Genomic DNA, 23,506 nt, shown 5'->3' with positions numbered 1-23,506 from the left:
TATTTGTCTGCTCTTAAAGTGATCTATTAAACCTGAGTGATCGATGGGACAGAGTCATGCTTAAGCTTAAGAAAAACAAAAGTTTACTGACTGTCAGTGCATAAACCTCGGAAGCCACCAGAGAATTAGGTACAGCTATTCTAATAGTTTGTATTATTTTTAAATACTGCTCATTTGATATTTTAATCATTTTATTGGAATTCAATTGACCCAAAAGACTTGCTCCCCCAAAAGTCTCCCACTGGCATAAATGGAAGTGTTCTTTTTGAACTTCTGAAGATGCTTGTGATGGTGGTCATACCTGGATCTCATTGTCAGCAATTTCTGAAACTGCAACATTTGTTTTTCTTCCCAGTCCTATCTCAATTTCACTGTCTCCTATTTTGGATTTCCCTAGTCATAATAAAATTTTAGAGTTGGGAAGACACTTAGAAGTCATTTTCAGTGAGAAACTGAAACTTAGAAAAATAAAGGGCCTTGCCCATGAATATACACACCTGTCTCACTTTTTCTCTGGACTTCTGAAGGAGGCTAGTAATTGAATTTGATTAATGAATCAATCAGACCAAATATAATCATGTCCATTAAGGTACCACTTGGTCATCATCTTTTCCAGGCAAGGTAATTGATTTAATTTTTTCAGATGTGTTCTACCCAAGGAATTTTAAGCAGTATGACTGTTCTTACTTTTAAAAATATGAAGCATAAAACACATACACATGTACCTACCAATCAGCTTTCAACCATCTTAAGAACTTGAACATTCCCAATATAGTTGATGGTGTCCCTCTCTCCTGACTAGAAATGGTGCTTGTCATGTAGTTCTTTATGCACGAGCCCCTAAGTGATCTGTATTCTTCATGTTTGTTACTTTTTTTTTTTTGCTCAGCATTATGTAGTGAGATACAGCCATATTTGTAGATGTTGTTCACACATGTATTTGAACTGATTTATTGATTTATGGTATTTGTTTTATCTTATATATACATCCTAAATTAATCTATTTATTCTCCTCTTCCTGGATATGTAAAGTATTCCTAATTTTCAGCTTCCTCAACTCCCTTTCAAGAGGTATAATCACTCTGAACAAATAAGATCAATGTGACTAGAACAAGATTGGAAAGGAAAGGTATGTGTACTTAAGAGAGCAGGAGTTTAGTTTATGTTTTTATATATGAGAAAGGTAATTGACATATACTTGAAAAGCAGCACCATCCAGGATAACATTTTATGGAAAAATATATACGAGGTGTGATTAAAAAAAACAAAAAACAACTATGGTGAACACTGCTGCCGAGTGCCATCCAACGGAAAGGCAGGGATCTTCAATACAGGATGCAGAGTGTCAAACCTTAGTAACAGTGTGTGACAAATTTCAACTTGTTCGGTGCTGTCAGTTGGGTATGAGCTACGGTTTAGAGAAGGTGTGTTTTAAAGTGTGCCTTAAATCATCCTCCATCATGACAACGCTTGTGTCACACATTGCTCCTGGTATATGGCAATTTCTGTCAAATAAAAACATTATGGTCCATCCTCATCCACCTTATTCACCAAATCTGGCACTGTGTGACTTCTGGCTCTTCCCTAAAGTCAAAATGATTCAGGACATCGAGGCAGCCATGGCAGTGCAACTAAAGACACTCACAAAAGAGGACTTCCAGAACTGTTTCAGAAAGTGGCAAGAATGAGGGGATCAGTGTGTTCAAAGCGAGAGGGAGTAGTTTGAGGGAGATTAATGGGAATGTGTCTTTTACTGTAATTTTAAAAAAATTTAAACATTCACTGTAATTTTTTATCAGACTTTGTGTATATACAGTCTGACAATTAAGTTTGCAAACTTGTTGCAATGATGTTGCTAACCTTTTTCTGATATCAGAGGGATTATTCATTATGAATTTGTACCAACTGGACAAACAGTTAACCAAGTTTACTATTTGGAAGTGCTGTGAAAAGGCTGCATGAAAAAGTTAGACGACCTGAACATTTCACCAACAATTCATGGCTCTTGCATCATGACAATGCACCAGCTCACACGGCACTGTCTGTGAGGAAGTTTTTAGCCAGCAAACAAATAACTGTATTGAAACACCCTCCCTACTCACCTGCTCTGCCCCCAATGACTTCTTGCTTTACCTGAAGATAAATGAAATATTGAAAGAAAGACATCTTGATGACATTCAGGACATCAAGGGTAATATGATGACAGCTCTGATGGCCATTCCAGAAAAAGAGTTCCAAAATTGCTTTGAAGGGTGGACTAGGCACTGGCATCAGTGCATAGCTTCCCAAGGGGAGTACTTCGACAGTGACCATAGTGATTTTCAGCAATGAGGTATGTAGCACTTTTTCTAGGATGAGTTCATGAACTTAAGTGTCAGATCTCATATACTATTTCCCCCAAAATAAGACCTAGCCAGAAAGTAAGCCGTAGCATGATTTTAGGTGCCAAAATATGGTACCTTGTCATACTGAATATTTTAAACTGAAGGACTTTGTGGAAAAGGCACCCTTCTCCCTGAAACAGGTCATAAAACCCTCATGTGAGGGATGTATGCCCTCTATATCCTGGAGGAATCATGCAACGACTTATTCTCTGGCTAGGTCTTTTTTTCGGGAAAACATGGTGTGTGTGTGTGTGTGTGTGTGTGTGTGTGTGTGTGTGTGTGTGTGTGTGTGTGTAGTCCTCATGGATACAGAGAGAAAATAGACAGAAGGCTCTGGTAGGCAGATTTGTAAATAGGTGAATGACATAAAATGATAAACATTTTATGATTGAGTGTGTGCAAAGTATGGCAAACATCTAAAGGAGGAAGTAGCCAATTCTATTACAGGAAGGGTGGCGGAAGAGCTTCTCAGTGGAGATGTGGGAGATTAGTCTTGCAAAATGAGGAGAAGATAAAAGTGTTGTGGGAGAAGGGCAATGTTGACTGAAGAGAAAGATTGCGTACTAGCTCAGAGCGAAAAACTCTTGTATATTCTGGATTATGCACTAGGGATGGCTGGAATTTGACGTGCAAGAAAATCATAGCAAAGGATAAGGCAAACATCTTGGAACATAGAGGGCCTCAGGAATATGGGCCTTTCCTGTAGGTAGTGTGGTTAACATGCTCAACCTCATACCTCTAAAATTAAACTCTGGTAATAACGTGGAAACCTGATTGGCAGAGGGGACAAACTAAGACAAAATAATAAAGATGTTATTACAGTAATCCAGAAGCCAAAAATGAGCTGTGGGGATAAGGAGGAAGGTAGGTAAGAGAAATGTTATGGAGACAGAATCTCCAGTTTTTCAGTGAGAGAATAGAAAGATTCTGTCTTGTTTGCTAGATTGATGACAGCACCATTTTGCAAGATTAGGAATATAGGAGGGAGAGCAGATTTTGGAATAAAGATAATAGCATTTAGCTTTGAAAAGCTATGGAATACTGATGTGGAGACATGTAGTAAGAATTGGATATCTGCTAATGTGTCTCAGGGGACATGCTCAGACTGGGTATGTAGATTTGTAAGTCATGTAGATGCTGATTCGAGTCTTGGGGATGAAGATATTCAAGTTTACCATGTAGAATTAGAAGAAAAATAAGTGAAGAGCAGAAACTTGCAGACTCATCAATATTTAAAGAGGAGGTGGAGAAGAAAAGTCTGGTGGGCACAATACAGCCCAGCATTTCTTATGGGCAATTCCCAGCAATGTGAGTTTTCAGGGATATTTAAAGGCAGGTAAGAAGTAGATGACAAAGGTGAGAAAATCAAGGAGAATAGATTTGAGAGCTGAAGGGGTTGATCTTGCTTGTCAAGTGCAGCACCAAGGTGGGGTATGATGAGAATTTAAATGGACCATTTGGGCCGTGCAGTTGGGAGATTGCTGGTGAGCCCTGACAGGGCACTTTCTGAGCAGTGTGGGAAAGGAAGCCTGTCAGTAATTGAAAGATGTGCAAGGTAAGGAGCTGTGCAGTGAGTGCTGGCTGTTCTTAGAAGGCAGCTCTGAGTAGACAGTGCTCTGCCCCCAACTGTGCAGGTGAACCAACCATTTAACCTTTCCCCTTGTTAGTTTACACAAAGATGAGAAAGTAGACTAGACCATTTCTAGTTTTCTTCCATCTCCATAATTGCAATGACTTAGTGAGTGAATGGGTGGGTATTTGGGTGATTGGGTGAAGGAATGGAATGAGATGTCACTGGCTTCTAAAATTATTAGAGGGCTAGTAAAAAACAAAATTATAGAGATTAGTTACATGTTAGTGTAGTTTCCAAATTATCCATTCATCTCAATTGAATATCTAGACTAGTGAGCAGACTCTAATCCAGCATTTCTTAAAACATGTGCCATGGACACAAGCTCAGCAAAATGTAATAGGTATTAGATAAAATTTTGAAGAAATGGTTGTGGTCAAATAAATGTGGGAAATAGAGGCTGAAATAAACTCAAATTTATTGTTTTACTACAGAACTTCTGAAATCGTTTACCATAGTAATATGCATTGTGATTTCCTAACACTTATTGGAACAAAGACTGGTTTTTCTTTTCTTTTGTCTGTTTTGCTTTAATTCACAGCATTTCTCAGGACTAGCATTCTGATTAATGTACTTTAGTAGATGCTGGGCTAAACAATGAAGAAGTAAACTTTATCGATAAGATGGCCCCCAAATAACATATCAATTAAGCTATGACTTATTCATTGCACATGCCCTTCAACATATTCTTCAAAAGTCTCATTGTTTCTGCAGCAGCAGTATTATGAATTCACTGCTTTGTTAACTCAGCAAGCCAAGAGTAGTAGTTAATGGGTTAGCACCTCTGTGGCTGAATGATTCCATTCTAAATTGGGATCTCAGCCCAATCCTGGATCTCGTAGCTGAATTCTATCACAGCCAATGGAGTGATTGCTTTTGCAAACTGCATTCATTTACTCCCTTAATATATGTATGCTATGAAATGCCTCTTTTAGGACCAAGAAGCACAAAGCTAAGACTGTTGCCTCAAAGGGACTGTTTGCAAATTGGAAGCTTAATGCAGTCCACAGGTGGAAAAGACATAAGGCCCTGCTCTGGCTTCCTTAGTCTCTGTTGTGGTGCAAGAAGCAGCTGAGGCCACAGCTGGAGGAGCTCTTGTTACCTTTCCTTTAAGAGCTCTTTTCCTCTCAACTCACTTGCTGCTTTCCATAAAATGCCATGGTCTATTTGTTTTCCATGAAAGAGCTATAATAATCTGTTCCCCAAAATCCACCCCAGTAGGTCCAGCCAGCTCTCCTCACCTCAGCCCCACACAAGAAACACCCACCCAAGCCTGGCTTTGGTTTTCTGAGCACTCTTTTTGATCCCCCTTCCTTCTTATTCTAATGATATTAATTCTCATTTGTGCTATTTGATCATGTTAGGCATGCATTAAAACTATACAACAAGCCTCTATATTTTTCCTATGATAAAATCAACCATCAGATTTCACCTTTATAAATTTAATTTGGTTGAAGTTTTCTTTTCTTTTTTTTTTAAGATTTTTATTGGGGAATTGGGGGAAGGGGAACAGACAAGTTGCTGTCCTTTTTTGTTCTTCAGTCTAGTTGTGGAGGATGTTGCTTCACTGGGCCAAGTTGGCACCATCATTGCGCTTTTCCCGGGAGAGGCAGATCAGTCGCTGACACTGGCTGCTGGTTACACACGGTAGCCAATGGCAACCCACTGCAGCAGGGGCTGCAGCCTACGCCGTCACCGGTGACTCATGGCAGCCCAGCTCCAGGTTGAGCTGTTGTTCAGCATCTTAGCTGTAGAGGGCAGTGTCACTGGCCCTCATATGTGGGATCCGAACCGGGGCCCTCTGGTGTCCCAAGCCAGCTCCTAACCAACGCGCCACTCGGCCGGCCCAGGATGAAGTTTTCTTAATTGAACTCTCTTACTCTTGCTTTAAAGGAAAGGAATTTGCCATTAAAAACAAAACAAAACAAAAAAACCTGTCATAAAACCATGTTTGTTTTATTAATGGAGTATCTCTTATTACTTTTATATTTCTCTGTTCAGAAAAGTTTAATCATTTGTAGAAATGAAGCTTATGTAGGGCACACCTTCTTCCAGACCTAAAAAAAAGAAAAAAAGCAAAGTAGACTGGTCTGAGGTTTTTTTCCCCTAGAAGATCTTACATTAGAATAGTCTTCAATTAATTAAGATTTACTTTTATGTTTATTATAGTAATAAATGGAAACGTGTTAAATGTACAAGAGTAGTGGACTAGTTAAATAAATACTACTATCCTGACCATGAGCCTGGTGATGTTTAAAAATCATCAATGGATTGTAAAACTTATCATGATATATTAGATGCATAAATTAGCTTCAAAATAATAGCTAAAAATGAGTGTAGTTTTGTTAACTCTAAATATGCACATTTAAGCATAGGAAAAAAGGCCATGTGGATGCATACAGGAGAACACAGTGGCTGAAAGCATAAAATTTGGACTTAAAGGGAACTTGAATATAATTCTGTTCTCTCTCTAGTTCTGTGATGTTAGGGAAATCAGTTTACCTTTTGAAACCTTAGTTTTTTCATATCTAGAAGGAGGTTAAATAAATGCCTAACTCTGTATGGTGGTTAGTTGGATTAAATTATATGTGCCAAGCTCTTAGCATAAAGCAATTGCTCAGTAGTGGTAGATATTATTACTATTTTTTTAATTTACCAAAATGTTAACAATGGTTGTATCTAGGTGAGGGGGGTCTCACTATTTATTATATTTTTATGTTTTTACCAAAATATATAATACATAAATGTAAATGGGTATGTATTTAATATAGTATACATTGAGTTACATAAAATGTATATGAAAAAAACATGTATCCTTACATGATATATATTCCTATCTTTCGCTTCCTCTCCTTAAACAAGTTTTATTTCTAATAAACATTGATTCATTTGACTCAAATGAGATAAGAAGGCAAATAGTTCTGACATAGAGAACTTGTGCCTCTGAGGAGTCCAGTGGAATGCGACTAGTCAGCATCGTACTGACACTTGAGCCCAAATGTTCTAATTCTAAGTTCACTGTTAAGTTCTCCAAGACTAAAAGAAGAAACATACCAGATCTAACTTTCTTGGAACAGTATGGAAAACAAAATTAGCTAAGTATTACAAATAATGAAGAGGTTCCTGGATTCAAGGATTACTTTAATATATTCTCTATTTTTCCCTTTTAGCTTTGAGTTATATCTCAGGTAAAATATCTTCTAGCTTCTCGTACATGTCTAGTTTTTAACTACTTCAGCTGGATTGCAAACACCAGTATATGTATTGGACATGCAGTTTATATAATAGCAATATAGTTTATTAGCATATTTTGAGAGTAAGAATTGATTTAAGTTTCTTTATAATGTTTCTGAAACTCCAGTGAAACCCTGGAAACTTTCTAAAACTTAGTAGATTACATAAGATTCTGAAGTCAATGAAAAGTTCTCTTGTACCTTCTAGACAGAAAATGAATATTCTTTAATTTAGATCATTAAGAAGATTCAAATGTACTTTAAGATAGTGCATTTAAGATAGAAATACAAAAACAACTAAATGTCCTCTCCGTCTTTTTCCCTCCATAGTTTAAAGGGAGCTGACGCAGGCAATGGGATCAGAGTGTTTGTACCTGACATCGGGATGTTCATTGCTAGCCTGACCATCTGGCTCGTCTGTAGAAACATTGTTCAGAAACCAGTGACACAAGAAGCAGCACAGTATAACCTGGAGTTTGAAAATGAAGAATTGGTAATTCTGACTTCATGCATCTTTTTTCATTTTTGAGGGTCTTGTCTCTTAATAGGTGTGGAAGTGTAATAGTGATAGCTAACTATACATAGTGCTATATGCTTTACCATGGTTGGCTTAAATTCATTTAGTCCTGATGGGTAGGCATTCTCATCTACCTACACCTTGGCCATGAGGAGGCAAGTTCAGGGTACATGCGTGCCGCCCTCCAGGAGGCATTCATCCCATATGGCCATTCCGTATGTCCCCAGTGTTCTTTTCACTATTCCAAACTATCATCTAATATTGTCTCAGATGGTTAACCTTTTAAATTCATAGTATTATAGTCTGTTGGTCTATATACCTTAGTTATTGCAAAACGTTTAGAGAAATGGTAATATCTGGTAGTTTTAGAAGAAAAAAAATTAATTTCACCTTGAAGGGAAGCTTTCTGGTCTGTGTACCTTGCTCTTCAGAGTGGAGTTGTGTTAACTCAGCATGATTTGATCAAGTTATTTTAAAGTGCTTCAGGAAAAAAATGTATACATTTGGAAAAGTAAGAATTGAAAAAAGGTAAAAATACTGAGTAAAATATATGTCAATTTTTAGCTTTTTTTTATGGGGAAGAGTTTTAGAAGTAGCTGTTGGATCAGGGAACATGTCAGATTTCACCTCTTGGTGAATGGGGGCTTATCAGAGAACTTGTCACATTGTCCCACAACCTGCTTCAAAACTATGCTATGGTCTAATAAATGTACTTTGTTATGTGAATTTAGGTGATATTGATTTTAAAAGTAATTAATGTAGTAATTGAAAGATGAAATTTACAAAGAAAAAAGTTACTAAAAAGATTTATTTTGGACATTTGACACAAGACACAACTGCCAAATATTTTCATTCATAAACTTTGGCAAGAAACTAAACTTGTAAAACTGAAGGTTTGAAACAGTTTAAGAATGGTAACCATAAAGACATCAAAGGAAAAAAATCTTATTGTGACAAATGACTTATGTGCTTTACAAATAAGCATCAAATTGCCTTGTATACTAATTAAAAACAAAACAATAAAGAGGAAATAATTAAATAAACCCTATGCAAACTAGAAAGATATTAGTCCCTAAAATCCTTATGGGTAAAGATATGCAATCACATTGCATATCAATATTCTGCTATTTTTAAGGCAAACATTAAAAAGATATTTGGTGTGAAAAATAATTATAGCAAGGTAGCAAACTAACCACATCTTGCATTCAAGTCTACAAACTATGCACTTGTCAGTGTCCTAAAAACAGATAAAACTGAAAGTTCTTTTTCTTATTGTTGTCTTTAGAATTTTTTTCTTTCTTTATTAAATTTATTGGGGTGACATTGGTTAATAAAACAATATATTGCTTTCAAGTGTACAATTCTATAATACATCATCTATATATTGCATTTATGTTCACCACCCAAAGTCAATTGTCCTTCTATCACCATAAATTTTATTATCTATATTTACATTTGAATTTTTCATTTATAATATTTACAGCTTTGAAAATCATCTGGTTTAAATAATTATTCCCCCAAATTGTCCAAGTTCAGTGAAAGTAAACCTATTAACTCAAGCTCTCCAGACTTATTTTTTTCATTATTTATAAAGGCAAGCTTGTTTTTCGATTATCCTCATATCATAGGTGAAGGGCAAAGGATATTTACTGCAAGTTGAGTGGACTATGATATCAGACTGGGAAGCTACCTAATGGTAGCTGTGTGATGTTGAGAAAATTGTTTATTCTTTTTCTTTTTCTGTAAAGTGGAGATAATAGCTATGTTGCAGAGTTGTGAATACTAAATGAAATGTCAAAAACACCAAAAACAGTGTCTGCTCATTTGGATTACTTAATAAAATGCTATGTGCTCCCCATTTTGCTCTTCTCCAATTTGAGAGGCAGTAGGGCAATTAAAAATTTTTCAAATTTAGGGGCTTCTCAGGGTGGTAAAAAGTTAAATTGGATGATGTGTTTGAGGCCAGCCCTCTCAGAAAAATAATCCTTTCCATAACATTGGTAAGAGACAACCATGAATAAATTCCAAAGCTTCTTATAGAATAGAACTGTCTTCAAGGACAAATACTCTGTTGCCACAGGACTAGGAAAACCTACACTGACTATGGAAGGTTAAATGGTATGTTATAGTTAAGGTCACTGATCTGGTAAAGAAAAGACACAAAGCTATCACAGGGACTAATTCTAAAATCATGTTTACTTCCTGATTTCACTCAATTGTCAAAGATAGACTTATGGTACCTCTCTCCCACTTGAAATTTGTTTAAGTATCTGTGCTCTATATATTATTAATCACATAATTTAATGATAGAAATAATAGGGATGGATACTATAAACATTACTTATTTGGGGCTTTGAAAATACTAAATATCATTATGATGAGGTTGATTTCCCTCTCAGTTAAATTTGTTTTGGCCTAATTTAGATATTAATTTGTATTCTCTTAGCATATTCCAGCCTACCAGGTGGTCCAGGAGGAGCAGGCTGGTGTGTGAATCTCCTGAGGTGAATCCATAAGGAAATATTTCTTACATGTGAACAATCTAGTTTGAGTCTGCAAAGAATAGAAGTACATGGCCAAAATAAGCAGGGGAATTTCTTTTATTTTGAAGGCCCCAACATATTTCCTGCTCCTTATAAGTCTTGGCATTTGCACACTAGATTGTTTGGTTTTGGAGGATCCTCTGAAAGAATAGTGTTTACTGGCATTGTTTCTCCTTTCATTTATCTCAATGGAGAAATGGCAAGATTAATCCACTGGTGCCTGGGAGAATTCCTTTTAAAATCCAGCATTGTTTTAAAGTAGCAACTAATCCCTGGAGAGGACTCTTGAGTCTCCCCTAATCTTCATGGACTGGATGGTAAGACTCAAGTTTGCTGTTTTAAAGGGCATCACAAATCCAAGGACCCCGCTAAAGCCCCCTAGTGAGATGGAGACTAACAGCATCTAGAAGGGAGACTGCCTCGCTATTGGATTTTATATAGAGAGCAGACCTCAGTAAGGAAACCACTCCTCAAGGGCCATAAAAGGTTCTTTTTCAACTGATACATCTGTGGTCTTATTGGTTTGTACATTTTATTTCAGAAGCAGATTTATAAATCATAATTGAGAGAAATATTCCTATTATTAAATCTTTTACAAAATAAGTTGGACTATGAAAATTAAATTGTGTGGAAAAGTTACGTGTCCAATGAAACACTATGTAATTTCAGCAAACTGATATATCTTGTATATTTCCATACTCCTAACTCTTTCTAGCCACTTGATGAGATTTTAGGCCTTTGTTTTTGAAACAAATGGTATTTTAATATATTTTTAAACCAAATTTTATGATAAATGTTTATTCAAATAGGAATTTTAGTCATGACTTGATCTGCTTAAAGAGGCATCTTCTAAATAGTCTGATAAATCAAATATGAAGGATAAAAAGAATATTCCAACATAAGTCATTCACCAGCTGTTAAAAATTTAGGGATGCGACATTTAGGTCCTGCTAATATATTTGGAAATTTATTCTGAACCTCAAAAACTGCACTGTCCTTTCTAATACATAAAGGCCGTTAGGCTACTGGGGCATCTACATTCTGTCACATACGATGACCAGCTGGGCTGTGCTTCAAGTTTCAGCTTTCAGCTTCAAGTTACTTTTTTTTTTTAAAGAAACAAAGAATGGGAGAAATCAACCTTTTAATTGTCACCTTTGAATTATGCATTCAGCATTTGCTCAGTTCTCGCCTGAGATTTAGTCCATAACCACCTGCTTTAAATTTTCTAAATCCTGTTTTTTCAAGCACAAAGACATACTCATCTGAACCATTCAGAATGGTAAGCTAGACAGCTGCCCAGTTACCCTGCAAGCCTTGCTCTCAGGTCACTCTCAGAAACTGGGCAAGAACTTGTAGCCATATGTCCCTCAAAATGCAACACACTTGTTCTGCCTTCACTGGGTTAAACCCATTCACAATTTTGGTGCAGCTTTTAATTCTAGTCATTTTAGATGCCATTAATTTAAATAAAGGAACAGTTTCTAATTGGAGGAAATCATTGGCCTGTAGTCTTCAAGAAAGCTTCAGGAAAGCTTCAGTATAACAGTATGAGTGTCACTATATGTATTTATCACAGAGATTAGTTAGCTTTGGGTCCATGACTAACTTTATCCCTCATGTGTCTTCCAGCTGTATCTCACTGGACACAAGATGAGAGGGTGGATTCGCACTCCCCCTTTTCTCTGATAGCACACACCTGAGGAACATACCCATGTGGCAGTCAGTCAAAGGCATCATTGTCACATAGAAAGGCAGGGATGTTATTATTAACAGTGTGTAAATTGAGTGAACTTTGCATAGCCTGGACTTGAATATGTGACTGATAGTAAAATAACTTAAAGTAAAAACAATTAGGAAGTCAGCTCAAATACCTTTAAACTATTAAAATAAAACGATTACATCTCCATTTCTGTCTCACCCATTTGGTAATTCATTTAACAACATTTAACAGTGTGTGCCTATTCTCTGCTTCTTTTTAAGGAATCAAAGCTCCAAAGTAGTCTTTTACCTTTAACAATATTTCTACATCAAAGTTTTTAGAAATTCTCAGAATGTTTTGTTCTGTCCTTGGAATATTTGACAAGTGATTTTGTGTATTTGAATTGCGAATAGCAGCAAAACCCCCACATGGGAAACTTGTTTGGGGGAACTACAGAGCCCCATGTCCCTTCAGTGGGGTAGAATAGTCAGGTAGGTGCTGAGATAACTGGAACCAGTGTGCCCCAGCCCCTGCCACCTGCTCTACATCTGGAGGGTCTGCATCACCCACAGGAATTCAAGTCACTCCTTTGAGGGTGGTCATGCCTTCCGTCCTTTGTTAAAATGGAAATACCCCTGAGATGAAATTGTTGCCAACTTAATGTCAATTAGCTCCCCAGGTTTCTTTCAAAATATTGGTCATGTATTTGGGGGCAGGAGGTATAGCTCCCACGCTTACCTCCTCCCATCCTTCCTAATGAGTCCTCTTCCAAGTTAACAGAAGCACTGGCCACCCAGGGGCTAGAGCCAGAAGCCCTGGTACAATGCTGTATTCCTTGAGCCGCTTGTCCATTACCATCAACAGGTCCTATGAGTACTATGCTCATATTTTATCTGAAATTGGTCTGCTTTTCTCCATTACCATTGCCACAATACCCATCCCAGCAACAACCACCTCTCAACTAGATACAGAAATAAATGTCTCCCAACTTCCAGCTTCTGTTTCTACCATACACGGCATCTAGATTATTCCTGTAATACCATAGGTAAAATTATGCCATTTCCCTACATAAAACACTTCATTAGATTCCCATTAAACAAGAATAAAACTCAGGATCCTAACTCTGACAGCCATAGTTCTGCATAGTCTGGCCACTTCCTGCCTTCGCATCCTCACCCCTCACTCTTTCCCACCCCCTCTCAAGGCCCTGGCCAGCTGCCCTCCTCTCTGTGCCCAGAACCGACAAGCTCTTTTCCCTTCTGCCGCCAATTCACTTCCTGCTCATTGCATGGCTGGTACCTCCTCTATCACAAGCTACCTCCTTCCCACAGAGGTCTTCGCTGACCACTCTCACAAAGGAAGCCTCCAAGATTGTTCCCTCTCACTGTACCCACTCTGTTATATTTATAACTCCTATCACAATCTGTAGTTTTTCTACGAAGTGCTTTGTTTTGTTGTTTACTGTCTGTTTCCCTCACCAGACTATAAGCTCATGGTGGAAAGGATCACATGTCTTGTCCTTCCTTGCAGCAAATCTTAATTAGCAAAGTAATACTCATATACTTATCAAGTTAGTTGGTTGAGCACCAGCTGATTAACATGGAGGCTTGTACAAAGCAATCCAAAGTATAGAGCTAAAGCAACAAAGTACAAAGGGTCAACCTTGGGCTAGGATTGCCTGCAGAGTTATTTCTCCACCAAACTCTCAGAGGATTTACAGAGTCAGGGTGCATCCACACTGTCTTGATTTATCTCTCCTTGCTATGACTGCAGAGAAGGAGGCCTATGCATCTATGGGCATGCTTATTTATTCAATACCTACTATGTGCCAAGATGGTCAAAAAGTACTACTACCTAACAAGGACTATTTTTTATTTTCTTACTTTGCTTTCCAGACCTCTGTCCTTTTTGTTATCACATTGGCTTGGCAATGCCTGGAATAGGGCATTGCAAACCTCTGTAGTTGGATACAATCCCTTTTTCCTCTTAATGTTCTCAGGATCTTATATTCTCATTTTAGAAAGCTATAGATACCTGGTTTATTTCCTTGGAGTGACCCCAGCACCTCTGGGGTCCCACGCCAGATCTGCATCTGTATCCCACCCTGTACCTGGCATGGTACTCAGAGCAAAGCTCAGGCTCCTAAAGGAATCTTGACTGGAGGGAGAACCAGGAGTGGATGGATGGGGAAGGAAAGCTGTGGGTTCCACAGCAGCTACAGCACTCCTCAGTTCTTTTGACATTTTAATAACAAATATGTGCCTTTTTCTTTGCATCTTAGTCCATCACAAGTAATGAAATGGGTCCTGAATCTTTTGGGAAACTTTAGAGCAACAGGAAGGGTTTGCGTTCCCTCAAAATGCTGTTTTTTGTCACCACTCTCTGAATTCTTTATTTCCAAAGGAGGCACCTGGGTGTGTCAGTTAGAAGGGCTAAACTTAGCTGGTTTTTACAAGAGAAAAGAGTCAGTAATAATCTGCAACCAAAGACAAACTTTGGGTAGTTCTGCATAGTCTGAACTAGGTAGGTGTGTGTGTGTGTGTGTGTGTGTGTGTGTGTGTGTGTTATGTGTGTGTGTGTGTGAATGCTGATTTGGTTTTATGCTGTTCCATTAAGTGATTTTTGAAAATAAATCTTAAAGAAAAAAAAAACCTTTAAAATAAATGGTCAATCTAGTTTGTCTAATCTCCATTATTGTTCATTTCCCTTTCAAGTGATGTTCAGATGATTCCTAAAAACTGTTGCAATCTCTAACTTGGTGATTTGAGGTGGGGAGTTTTTAAAGGTTCTGATACAGGGCCCGCCCCAGACCTAACAAATCAGAATCTCTGGGAGGCAGGAGTATGTGTGTTGTGGTACTAGGGCTATTTTTCTAAAGCTCTGCAGACCCTGCCATCCTGGCTAACCTAACCAGTCACTGTCTGCTAATTCAGTTTGTCTTTACCCATCCTTTATTAAACTTCCATTGCTCTGTAGAAGGTGGTTGACAGCATACATCTCCATACTCACTTTTCCAAATGAGATGGGACTATTTAAATTGCTCTTAAAAGTTTGGAAAAATAATCTTCCTAAAACAAGCGTAGCAACAGAATAAAGTATTTGCTTTATCTATACAATGCTATCACGTTAGGCTTACATAACATACCTGACACCACAGAAACAAGTCTCTCTTCCTCTCCTTGACTGTTTGCTCCACTGGGACACTGTGTGGATGACATTTATCTTCTGCAGTGACTCACAGCATTTGCCTTTTCCTGCCATGGGCTCTTCTGTTGAGATGAACCCATTCTGTTGAGATAAATTGTTAACATTTAATAATAAACAATGAATAAACAACTCATAAAAAATGCATTTTAGAAAAAATGCTCCTTTTGCCTCCCAGATCTTTTGAATCATTATTTGTGACTTTGATATACTCCCATTGAAATGTTTCTAATCGCTTGATTTTAACCACAAAGAAGAGGTAAACAGACTCAGCTACATGAAAAGCTCTGGACTAACATCTGAAGGTTCACTGAAACCTGAAGGGGCTTCACAGATAAATCACTACAATATATTTGCCAGTTAAGGGAATCTGTATAGGATATGAGTCAAACAACATATTTCAGATTTTGCCTCATCAGCTGACTGTAGAATCAGTGGCTCAGTGGTAGCAGGTGGCAGCCAGTGTGTGGATTCTAGGCGGGCTGCTTCAGAGTCACGTATGGCCGCTCTTTACTCATACCGATCTTGGATTCTCTCCCAGAATTTCTGATATAGGAAATTTTGGATGGAGCTTGGTAATCTGTCCTCTTAAAGATGCCCAGGCAATCTTAGCATTTATTCCAACCCAGGTTGAATCTTATTAGTGCTTGGAGGTAAAGAAATATGGATGTTTGGGTTCTACCAAAAGTAATTTACTGTGTCTTCCCTGTCCAAAGTTGTAGTGGGAATGACTGCTGATGCTATGACTAGTGGGTGTGGGGCTCTTGGGAGGCAGTTGTAGGGTGAGATGCAAAGGCTGCCCTGTGTTTAGGCCCTGAGCCAGTTCCAGAATAGTCTGATCTGCACGCAGCTAAGCCCACACCAACTTAGAGCTTCCTCTCATGAAATGAGAGACACTACCATAATACATGTGGGCACATTTTCAAGTCAGGAACTTTTAAAGATGGCAAGTTAAAGGACTTGCACTTCTTCAAATAAGTTTTAGATTTTGACACAAACAATAATGATAAATAATATTTTATATGGTTTTTTAAACTGTAAAGGGTTCTCCTTGTCTTTAATTTCTAAGGTAGCTCAGGAGCCAGGAGGACTAAATCTTTATTTACAGCTACGCCTTCTTAGCTTCAAGGACAGAATCAAGCTGTTCCAATGCAGGGACAGATTATAACTGACCAGCAAGGCGGCTTGTTACTAAATATGCTGGAGTGAGTAGACACTCTTCTAGAGTGTCGGTGTTTATTAGTTCACGAGACAAATCATTTAGGGGGAGAAAGCCTACCTGTTAATTAGTTGGCCTGATATGACTAATGGCAGTTCTGGCCCCAGCCTGGCCAGCAGGGACTCACAGAGTCAAACCCATCTCACTTTCAGCTCTCTCTGTCAGCTTGACAGGTTTAGAAAGCATTTCCTACTGAGAGCCTTAGGGATTTTGGTACAAAAATACTGAAAAACCTCAAGTGCAGTGGTATGTTTATAAAACTCACAGGGTCCCCAGTCCCGCCTAAGAGAGGTCAGGAAAATGCATTTATTTAACCTCACAAAGAGATTTCTACTTGATTTAATCTACATCCGTAGCAATTCTATAATTGAATAATAAGTCATTTATTATGACTCTTACCAGCATGTTTCTGTGACCCAGGCAGCTCTAGCTATGTTCTCTCTGTCTCCTTTTTTCAAGTACAGTGACTGAAGGTTTTGGCCAAACTTATTTCTTCAAGGCGAATTTTTAATGAGTTGTTCACCTGTTGTGAGGGGATACTAAGCAGCAGGTGCTCAGTGAGTAGCTCCTTTGTGGATGGCAATGTGGGTGCCATAGCAACAGTGTCACTATATTGATCCCCTCAGTGACTCTGGTTGGAGGAGATGGAGCAGGCGGAAAGAAGACCTGGCATGTGAGCCAGGGCCTTAGAATCTGGGAAAGGAATAGCTCATCGCAAGGCAAAGAGAATCTGTGGATTATGTGTCCCTCACGTCGTTTCCTGTGTGTGATGCTTCTAGGCAAAGACACGAGGTTTAGGTTGGGGAGAGAGTCTGGTCCCAGGATATGGCAGCCCCTAACAGGTGGAATTTCTGTACATCCTCCAGGTAATCTCATCACACTATGACTTTCAAAACCATCCATATGCCAGAGAACCCCAAATGCACCTTGCCCATTCCCACCTCTCTCCAATACTCCAAGTTTCTATACTAACTGCCTTGGTGACACCTCCAACAAGAATGCCTGAAAAGAATCTCAGAATTGAATCCCTCCAACCCACTCTACTCTGGATTGTCCCCATCTTACAACAAAGACAAAAATATAGAAAATGTTTCGATCCTCCTCTATCGCTCCTCTCTCCACATCAAATGTACCAGCTAGCCCTGCTGACCTGACCTCCAAGACATACTGAAAAGACACAAACTCTCTTCAGCTCCACTACTCACTTCTCCTTGACCATAGCAATGACCTCCTAGCTGCAGTCTCCTCGGGGATTGCCATGTGAAACACATCACTGTACCCCTCAGTAGGTGGAGAGGTTGACAAAGTCCTGTCACAGTGGGTTCCAGAGAAATTAAGTGTGGGGGAAGTAGCACCATGCATTTAGCCAACTCTTAGAGAGTTATGCTTTGCGAGGTAAATGTGGGTTGGAAGGCAGATGTCTATTCTTCTAACATGAGATGGTGAAGCATGTTTGTTCATGGGGTGATTCAAGAGAAAGGGAACACGAGGTGTTGCAGGGGACAGGCTGGGGCCGTCCTTCTCCCTGGTGTCACAGCATGTGCAGCTCATCCACAGCCAAAGGAGGGTGCAGGTTGTGAGTGTATGCTCCACAGGCGGGGCGCTAGGTAGGTGGGCTGATGTGCCAGCCAGAGGTGGAAAAAGAAGTAGGTCTTGGAACACACGCCTTCTTTCTGGTCCCACCATGAAGCCTTAACCAGCTCTTCTCTCTGCCTGGAATGCTCTTGCCTAAGATGTTCCACATGGGTGGTGACTTTGTGGCAGTCAGATCTTAGCTTAAATATTACCTCCTGAGGGAGGCTCTTCCTGACCTCAGAATCTAAAATATCTACCCTGGTACTCACAATCACATTACCCTGTTTTAATTCTCTGAATAGCATTTATCACTGTGAGATATTCACCTTGTTAATTTTTTTTACTTGTTTACATGTTTATTGCTGTATATCTTACTAGAGATACTAACGCACACCAGGCCTTGAACAGATAGAAAAATCTTAATAAGTATGAGATATTCCTTTTCCTTCAGGGAAAAATATAAATGTGTTGTGATGAAATACAGTAGAACCAAATATGGGCACATAAACTTGAATAAGCCCAGGATAAAATCCGTGTGTGTGTGTGTGTGTGTGTGTGTGTGTGTGTGTGTGTGTGTGTGTGTGTGTAGGGGTGTAGGGGTGCATCCTGTAGGCTTGGCTTCAACAGCCGACTTAAGTTAGGAGTGGTTGTACCCTTCTAGGCAAACAAGACCTGAGTCTCCAAGGCCACTCTGCACTTGGTTGAACTTTGTACCAGCCTTCCTATGCCTGCCTTCCTCCAGTGAACCTGTGCTTTGTTAGAGGTTCAGATACTGTCAGTGAATATTATATAAGTATCTGAACAAGGTGTACCAGAAAAGAACCTTTCAAATGGGTTGAGAGTCCAGGCTCTACTCTTTAAGCCCTAAATAGATGTCTGAACTGGGCCTAAAGACCCTGCTGGCTCTGCTGCCAGTTGCAATTTTTCCAACCTGGCTAAAGATGGGAATTTCTATCAGCCTAGGGGCAAATGCAAGCACAGTTTTATGCATCTGAAACAGCCTCCTTTTGTCTTACGTGATAGTTTATATTTATAATTTCTCTAAAAATATCCTAACCCTTCTAGAGAAAGAGTCTAGCCAAAAAAAAAAAATTCCTATGTATTCTTTAAAAACAAAAAAACAAAACCACCCTAGTATACCCAGTTTAAAATAATACATGAAAATATGTGTATGTTCTGTATATGTGTTTCTTCCATAAATCTCTAATGATTGTACTGAGGTGATGAACTGTCTAGGATTAAATGAGTATATCATTCTCTAAAAAAGGATAAGATAGGAAGTGATTGCATATTTAGCCAAGTAGCCCAAGACCACTCATCCTCCCATGGTCAGGAAATACTAAAATAGTGAACAAAGATAAACTTCAGGAAGAAGGATTTCCTAAGCACTGATTTGACCTACTCTTTCAGTTAGAGTCATGGATACTTAATCAAGCCTCCAATCACCTTGCTGGCAAACTCAGTAAATTTGGATGAAATTTTTGATGAAAATTTAATGAAAGCTTAGATTATTAATAGATGTTTCAGACAGTTTCTTGTTCTGTCTGTAAAAAAAAGAGCTCATGTAGGTAAGGTGACATGCTCTTAGGGACCCTATGATTAGTGATTTTTCCGGTTTACTTATTCTAGAAAGATCGGAGTTCCTTGGCCTTATACAGGGACTATCAGAGACCTGGGGCACTTAAGTGATTGCTTGCATTTTTTTTCTGATTTGTGAAATCATTTCATTGACTGACCCATAAATTACAAACCATGTAATCTACGGAGTAGATGGGCAGAGTTCTGGACTGCTGTGTTTTCTGTTTTTGTTGTTTGTTTGTTTTTTATTTAGGTTGGAGGAGAAAAAATAGATCCAGAAGAGGCACTGATCTATGAAGAGGATTTAGATGCAGGAGATGGTGTTGAAGGCGAGATGGAAGAAAGCACAAAATTAAAAGTCTTCCGCAGGCTTGCCTTTGTGGCTTCCAAGCTTAAGGAGTTTATTGGCAACATGATAACCACCGCTGGAAAAGTTGTTGTGACAATTTTACTTGGTTCATCAGGTGAGAGTTTCCAATACTGGGTGGAGCACAGTGGTACTTCGGCGAATAATGAAAAAAAATGGTCAAAGAGAAAATAAAGGAAGCAAGTCTATTCCACGACACCAAAATAATAACTGTAGCTTTTGTAAAAGTGGCCCCATGTACAAACCACACACATCAATAATTTTTCCTGTGCAGTTCTATTTTTTGTTTTTAGATGGTTCTTGTTAACCTCTGTAAAGCAATCTTTTTCCATATCTGTTAAGTGATGTCATTTTCTATGTAGGTCGGTAAAACAACTACTTCCCCTCAGAGCTTATGAATGGTAACCTGCTATAATGAACAATTTTAGTGTACCCATCCAGAGCTGCACATGTACATTCCAAAAGCATGTCTGTTTACATTAGTAGTCATAATTTAACTCTCCAGGATTTACTATTTTTCTTCCTAAGTTAGATTGTAATCTTCCAGCACAGACGCTCACTTCCTTTAAATTTTGGCTACAGACTGCTTATTCCATATACTGTTATCTCAATCTTTTCTCTCCTTCTATTTCCCTGTTCACCATTGTTCTAGAGCTACTGCGAGGTTTATTCTATACTGCTTAGTTAAATTTCACAAGATGAAACAACTTAACTGTTTTTTAATAGGAAAATTAAAAAGTGGAAAAGAGAATAGAATTTCTCAAGAAATGTAATCCAGTATTTTAATGAGGAGTCATTTCAAAATGTCCCCCCCAAAAAAGTTTTTAAATGTCTGTAGAGGAGTTACTTCATTTCACATTTCCCCTTTTGGTGATAGTGCAAATCAAATTTTGTCAGGTAAGACAAAGTTTTAGTGAGACTTTAACTGCCATGGGACATAATATTATTATGAATCCTAGCTAACCAAAAAAAGAAAAACGATCATCAATCATTATTTTAAAAATAGTATCAGGGAAAGTTGAAATTAACATACAAGTATTCCTGAAAACATTTAGGGAGAAATAGAAGATGGAAACATGCAAGTAAATATGCCCAATTCTACTGGTATGAAAAGTAGATGTTTACTCAGCTCAAACACCACAGGTAGAATTTCTTCATAATCTGGTATTTTCCCATATTTACAAATATCACTTTATGTATTACTTTTTTCATAATAAAAATAGCATTAATTTTGATTTTGTAAATAAAATATGATAAATATTTTAAAAACCTGATTAATACCTAAAAGCACATAAAGGAAATTTGCTTAATCTCCAGTACTTGCAATTACTGGGTGGTAAATGATTTTCTAGTTCTGTGCAATTTTTCATGATCACATTTGTTCTTCCTTAGGTATGATGTTGCCATCTTTGACTTCATCTGTCTATTTCTTTGTATTTTTGGGTCTGTGCACCTGGTGGTCCTGGTGCCGGACGTTCGATCCATTGCTGTTCAGCTGTCTCTGTGTTCTGCTGGCTATTTTCACCGCAGGACACTTGATTGGACTCTATTTATACCAGTTCCAATTCTTTCAAGAAGCAGTTCCACCCAATGACTACTATGCAAGGTAAGGGAACTCTTTAAGACATTTCAAGGGGAGGTTACCTCCTTTATGATCTTGTTTGAGTTTGCAGGGGTTCTTCTTGATGTGTTAAGCAAAGAGTTGATGGGGTGGGAGAAGCTGTCTTGCACTTTAAGTTTATTGAATGACATGGTCTAGAAGGACATAGAAGGTCTCTTCAGATGGAGGTGCTGCTAGGATAAGAAAGAGGGGAATCTGCTGTTTGTAGCAAGTGGAACAACACATGGTCTCAGCTGTGGACAGAGACCCAGGAAAAACATTTGACATCAAAGGATAATAATGATGTCTTCAAGCATCCAGCTAGAAGGAGCTCTCATGGTCCAAACAGAGGACAAATTAAGCATCAAAAAGTACTACTAATAAATAACTAATTGATTCCAAAAATTAAAAAAATAAAAACATGTGAGTCCATGATGAGAAAAAGAAATCTAATTTACTTCAAATTAGATTTACACCAACTCATTACTGTGAAATGACTATTACACCAACTCTGTAATGTGAAAATGTGAATTAAATATATAAAGAATCCAGCATTTACTTTGACTTTTTAGAAGGAACTTTAGGCTAGTCTCAGTTAATGAGGGAAATCTCCTCTTTACAGAATAATATCAGCTAATGAAAGGGAAAAGAATAATAGAATTAGAAAATTACCGTTTATCAATTCCTAATGAAATACGTGTTTCTAATCACGAACTAAAACTGCTACTTAAAAAGGTGGTGGGAGTGAAGGATGTTTGCAATAATGACAAAGTATAACTTCACTGATTAGTTGCCAATTGAAAAGGAAAGTCAAACTTTTACAATGGGGGTCAATATCTTAACCAGTTATGAAAACTGACATAGCCAAAAATGAGAGAGCTCAACATTTCACACTTCCGGATGTGCTGCAGTGAGAAGTACACAACATCGTAGTGTTAAGCCTTTACACCTAACCTCCAGTTTATAGGAAATATAAAGGATAGAAAAATAACAAAGGACTCCACAGGAAAACAATCAGATAAATCCAGAATGTGGATTCTACAAGGCAAATGATCTGGTCTTCTCTAAATTCAATGACAAATCTCTAAAAGAACTTTTGAAGTTAAATGGGGAAATTTAAATATTCATTGGTTATTAGCTGATAGTATAGAAGTTTTGTTAATTCTTAGGTGCCTTTGAGGTCAAATTCATAAAATCCTCTTTGAACCCAAGGTCCATAACTTTTGTATCTATGTTTTCTTCTATGCAGTTTATTGTTTCAGGTCTTATCTTTAGGTCTTTGATCCATTTTGAGTTAATTTTGGTACACGGTCACAGATAGCAGTCTAGTTTCATTATTTGCATGTGGCTTTCCAATTCTCCCAGTACCATTTATTGAAGAGGCTGTCTTTTTCTCCACTGTTTATTTTTGGCTTCTCTGTTGAAAATTATCTGTCCATATTTATGTGGATTTACTTCTGGGTTCTCGATTCTATTCCATTGGTCTGTGTGTCTGTTTTTTTGCCAGCACCATACTGTTTTGATTATTGTTGCCCTGTAGTACAAACTGAAGTCAGGGAGTGTGATACCTCCAGCATTGTTCTTTTTTCCTTACTATTGCTTTGGCTATTCAGAGCCTTTTGTGGTTCCATACAAATCTGATGTTTTTTGTTATATTTCTCTAAAAAATGCCATTGGAATTTTTATAGGGATTGCATTAAATCTGTATATTACTTTGGGTAATATGGCCATTTTAACTGTGTTGATTCTTCCAATCCATGAACACAGAATGTCTTTCCATTTCTTTGTGGCTTCTTCAATTTCTTCTAAAAATATCTTACAGTTTTCAGTGTATAGGTCTTTCACATTCTTGGTTAAGTTTATTCATAAGTATTTTATTCTTTTTGTTGCAATTGCAAAAGGGATTTTTTTTTCTTTTTCTGAGATTTCATTGTTAGTATATAGGAATGCAATG

At 38.0% G+C, this 23,506-nt stretch overlaps 1 protein-coding gene across 1 annotated transcript in view; it reads left to right on the top strand.

Annotated features, from left to right (window-relative positions):
* The window catches only part of LOC109376969 (piezo-type mechanosensitive ion channel component 2-like), a gene marked incomplete at its 3' end in the record, with an annotated part of 207,011 nt that extends 185,453 nt beyond the window's left edge, over nt 1–21,558 (top strand). Inside the window, exons 5-7 of the mRNA XM_019633146.1 lie at nt 7,578–7,740; nt 19,839–20,049; nt 21,345–21,558. Coding sequence (XP_019488691.1) covers nt 7,578–7,740; nt 19,839–20,049; nt 21,345–21,558 — 588 coding nt within the window. The remainder of the gene's footprint in view (nt 1–7,577; nt 7,741–19,838; nt 20,050–21,344) is intronic.
* Nucleotides 21,559–23,506: the final 1,948 nt, after the last annotated feature.

The sequence above is a fragment of the Hipposideros armiger genome, unplaced genomic scaffold, assembly GCF_001890085.2.
Source record: "Hipposideros armiger isolate ML-2016 unplaced genomic scaffold, ASM189008v1 scaffold_1246, whole genome shotgun sequence".
In the NCBI taxonomy this organism is placed as follows: domain Eukaryota; kingdom Metazoa; phylum Chordata; class Mammalia; order Chiroptera; family Hipposideridae; genus Hipposideros; species Hipposideros armiger.
This window is presented reverse-complemented; position numbering and strand designations above follow the sequence as displayed.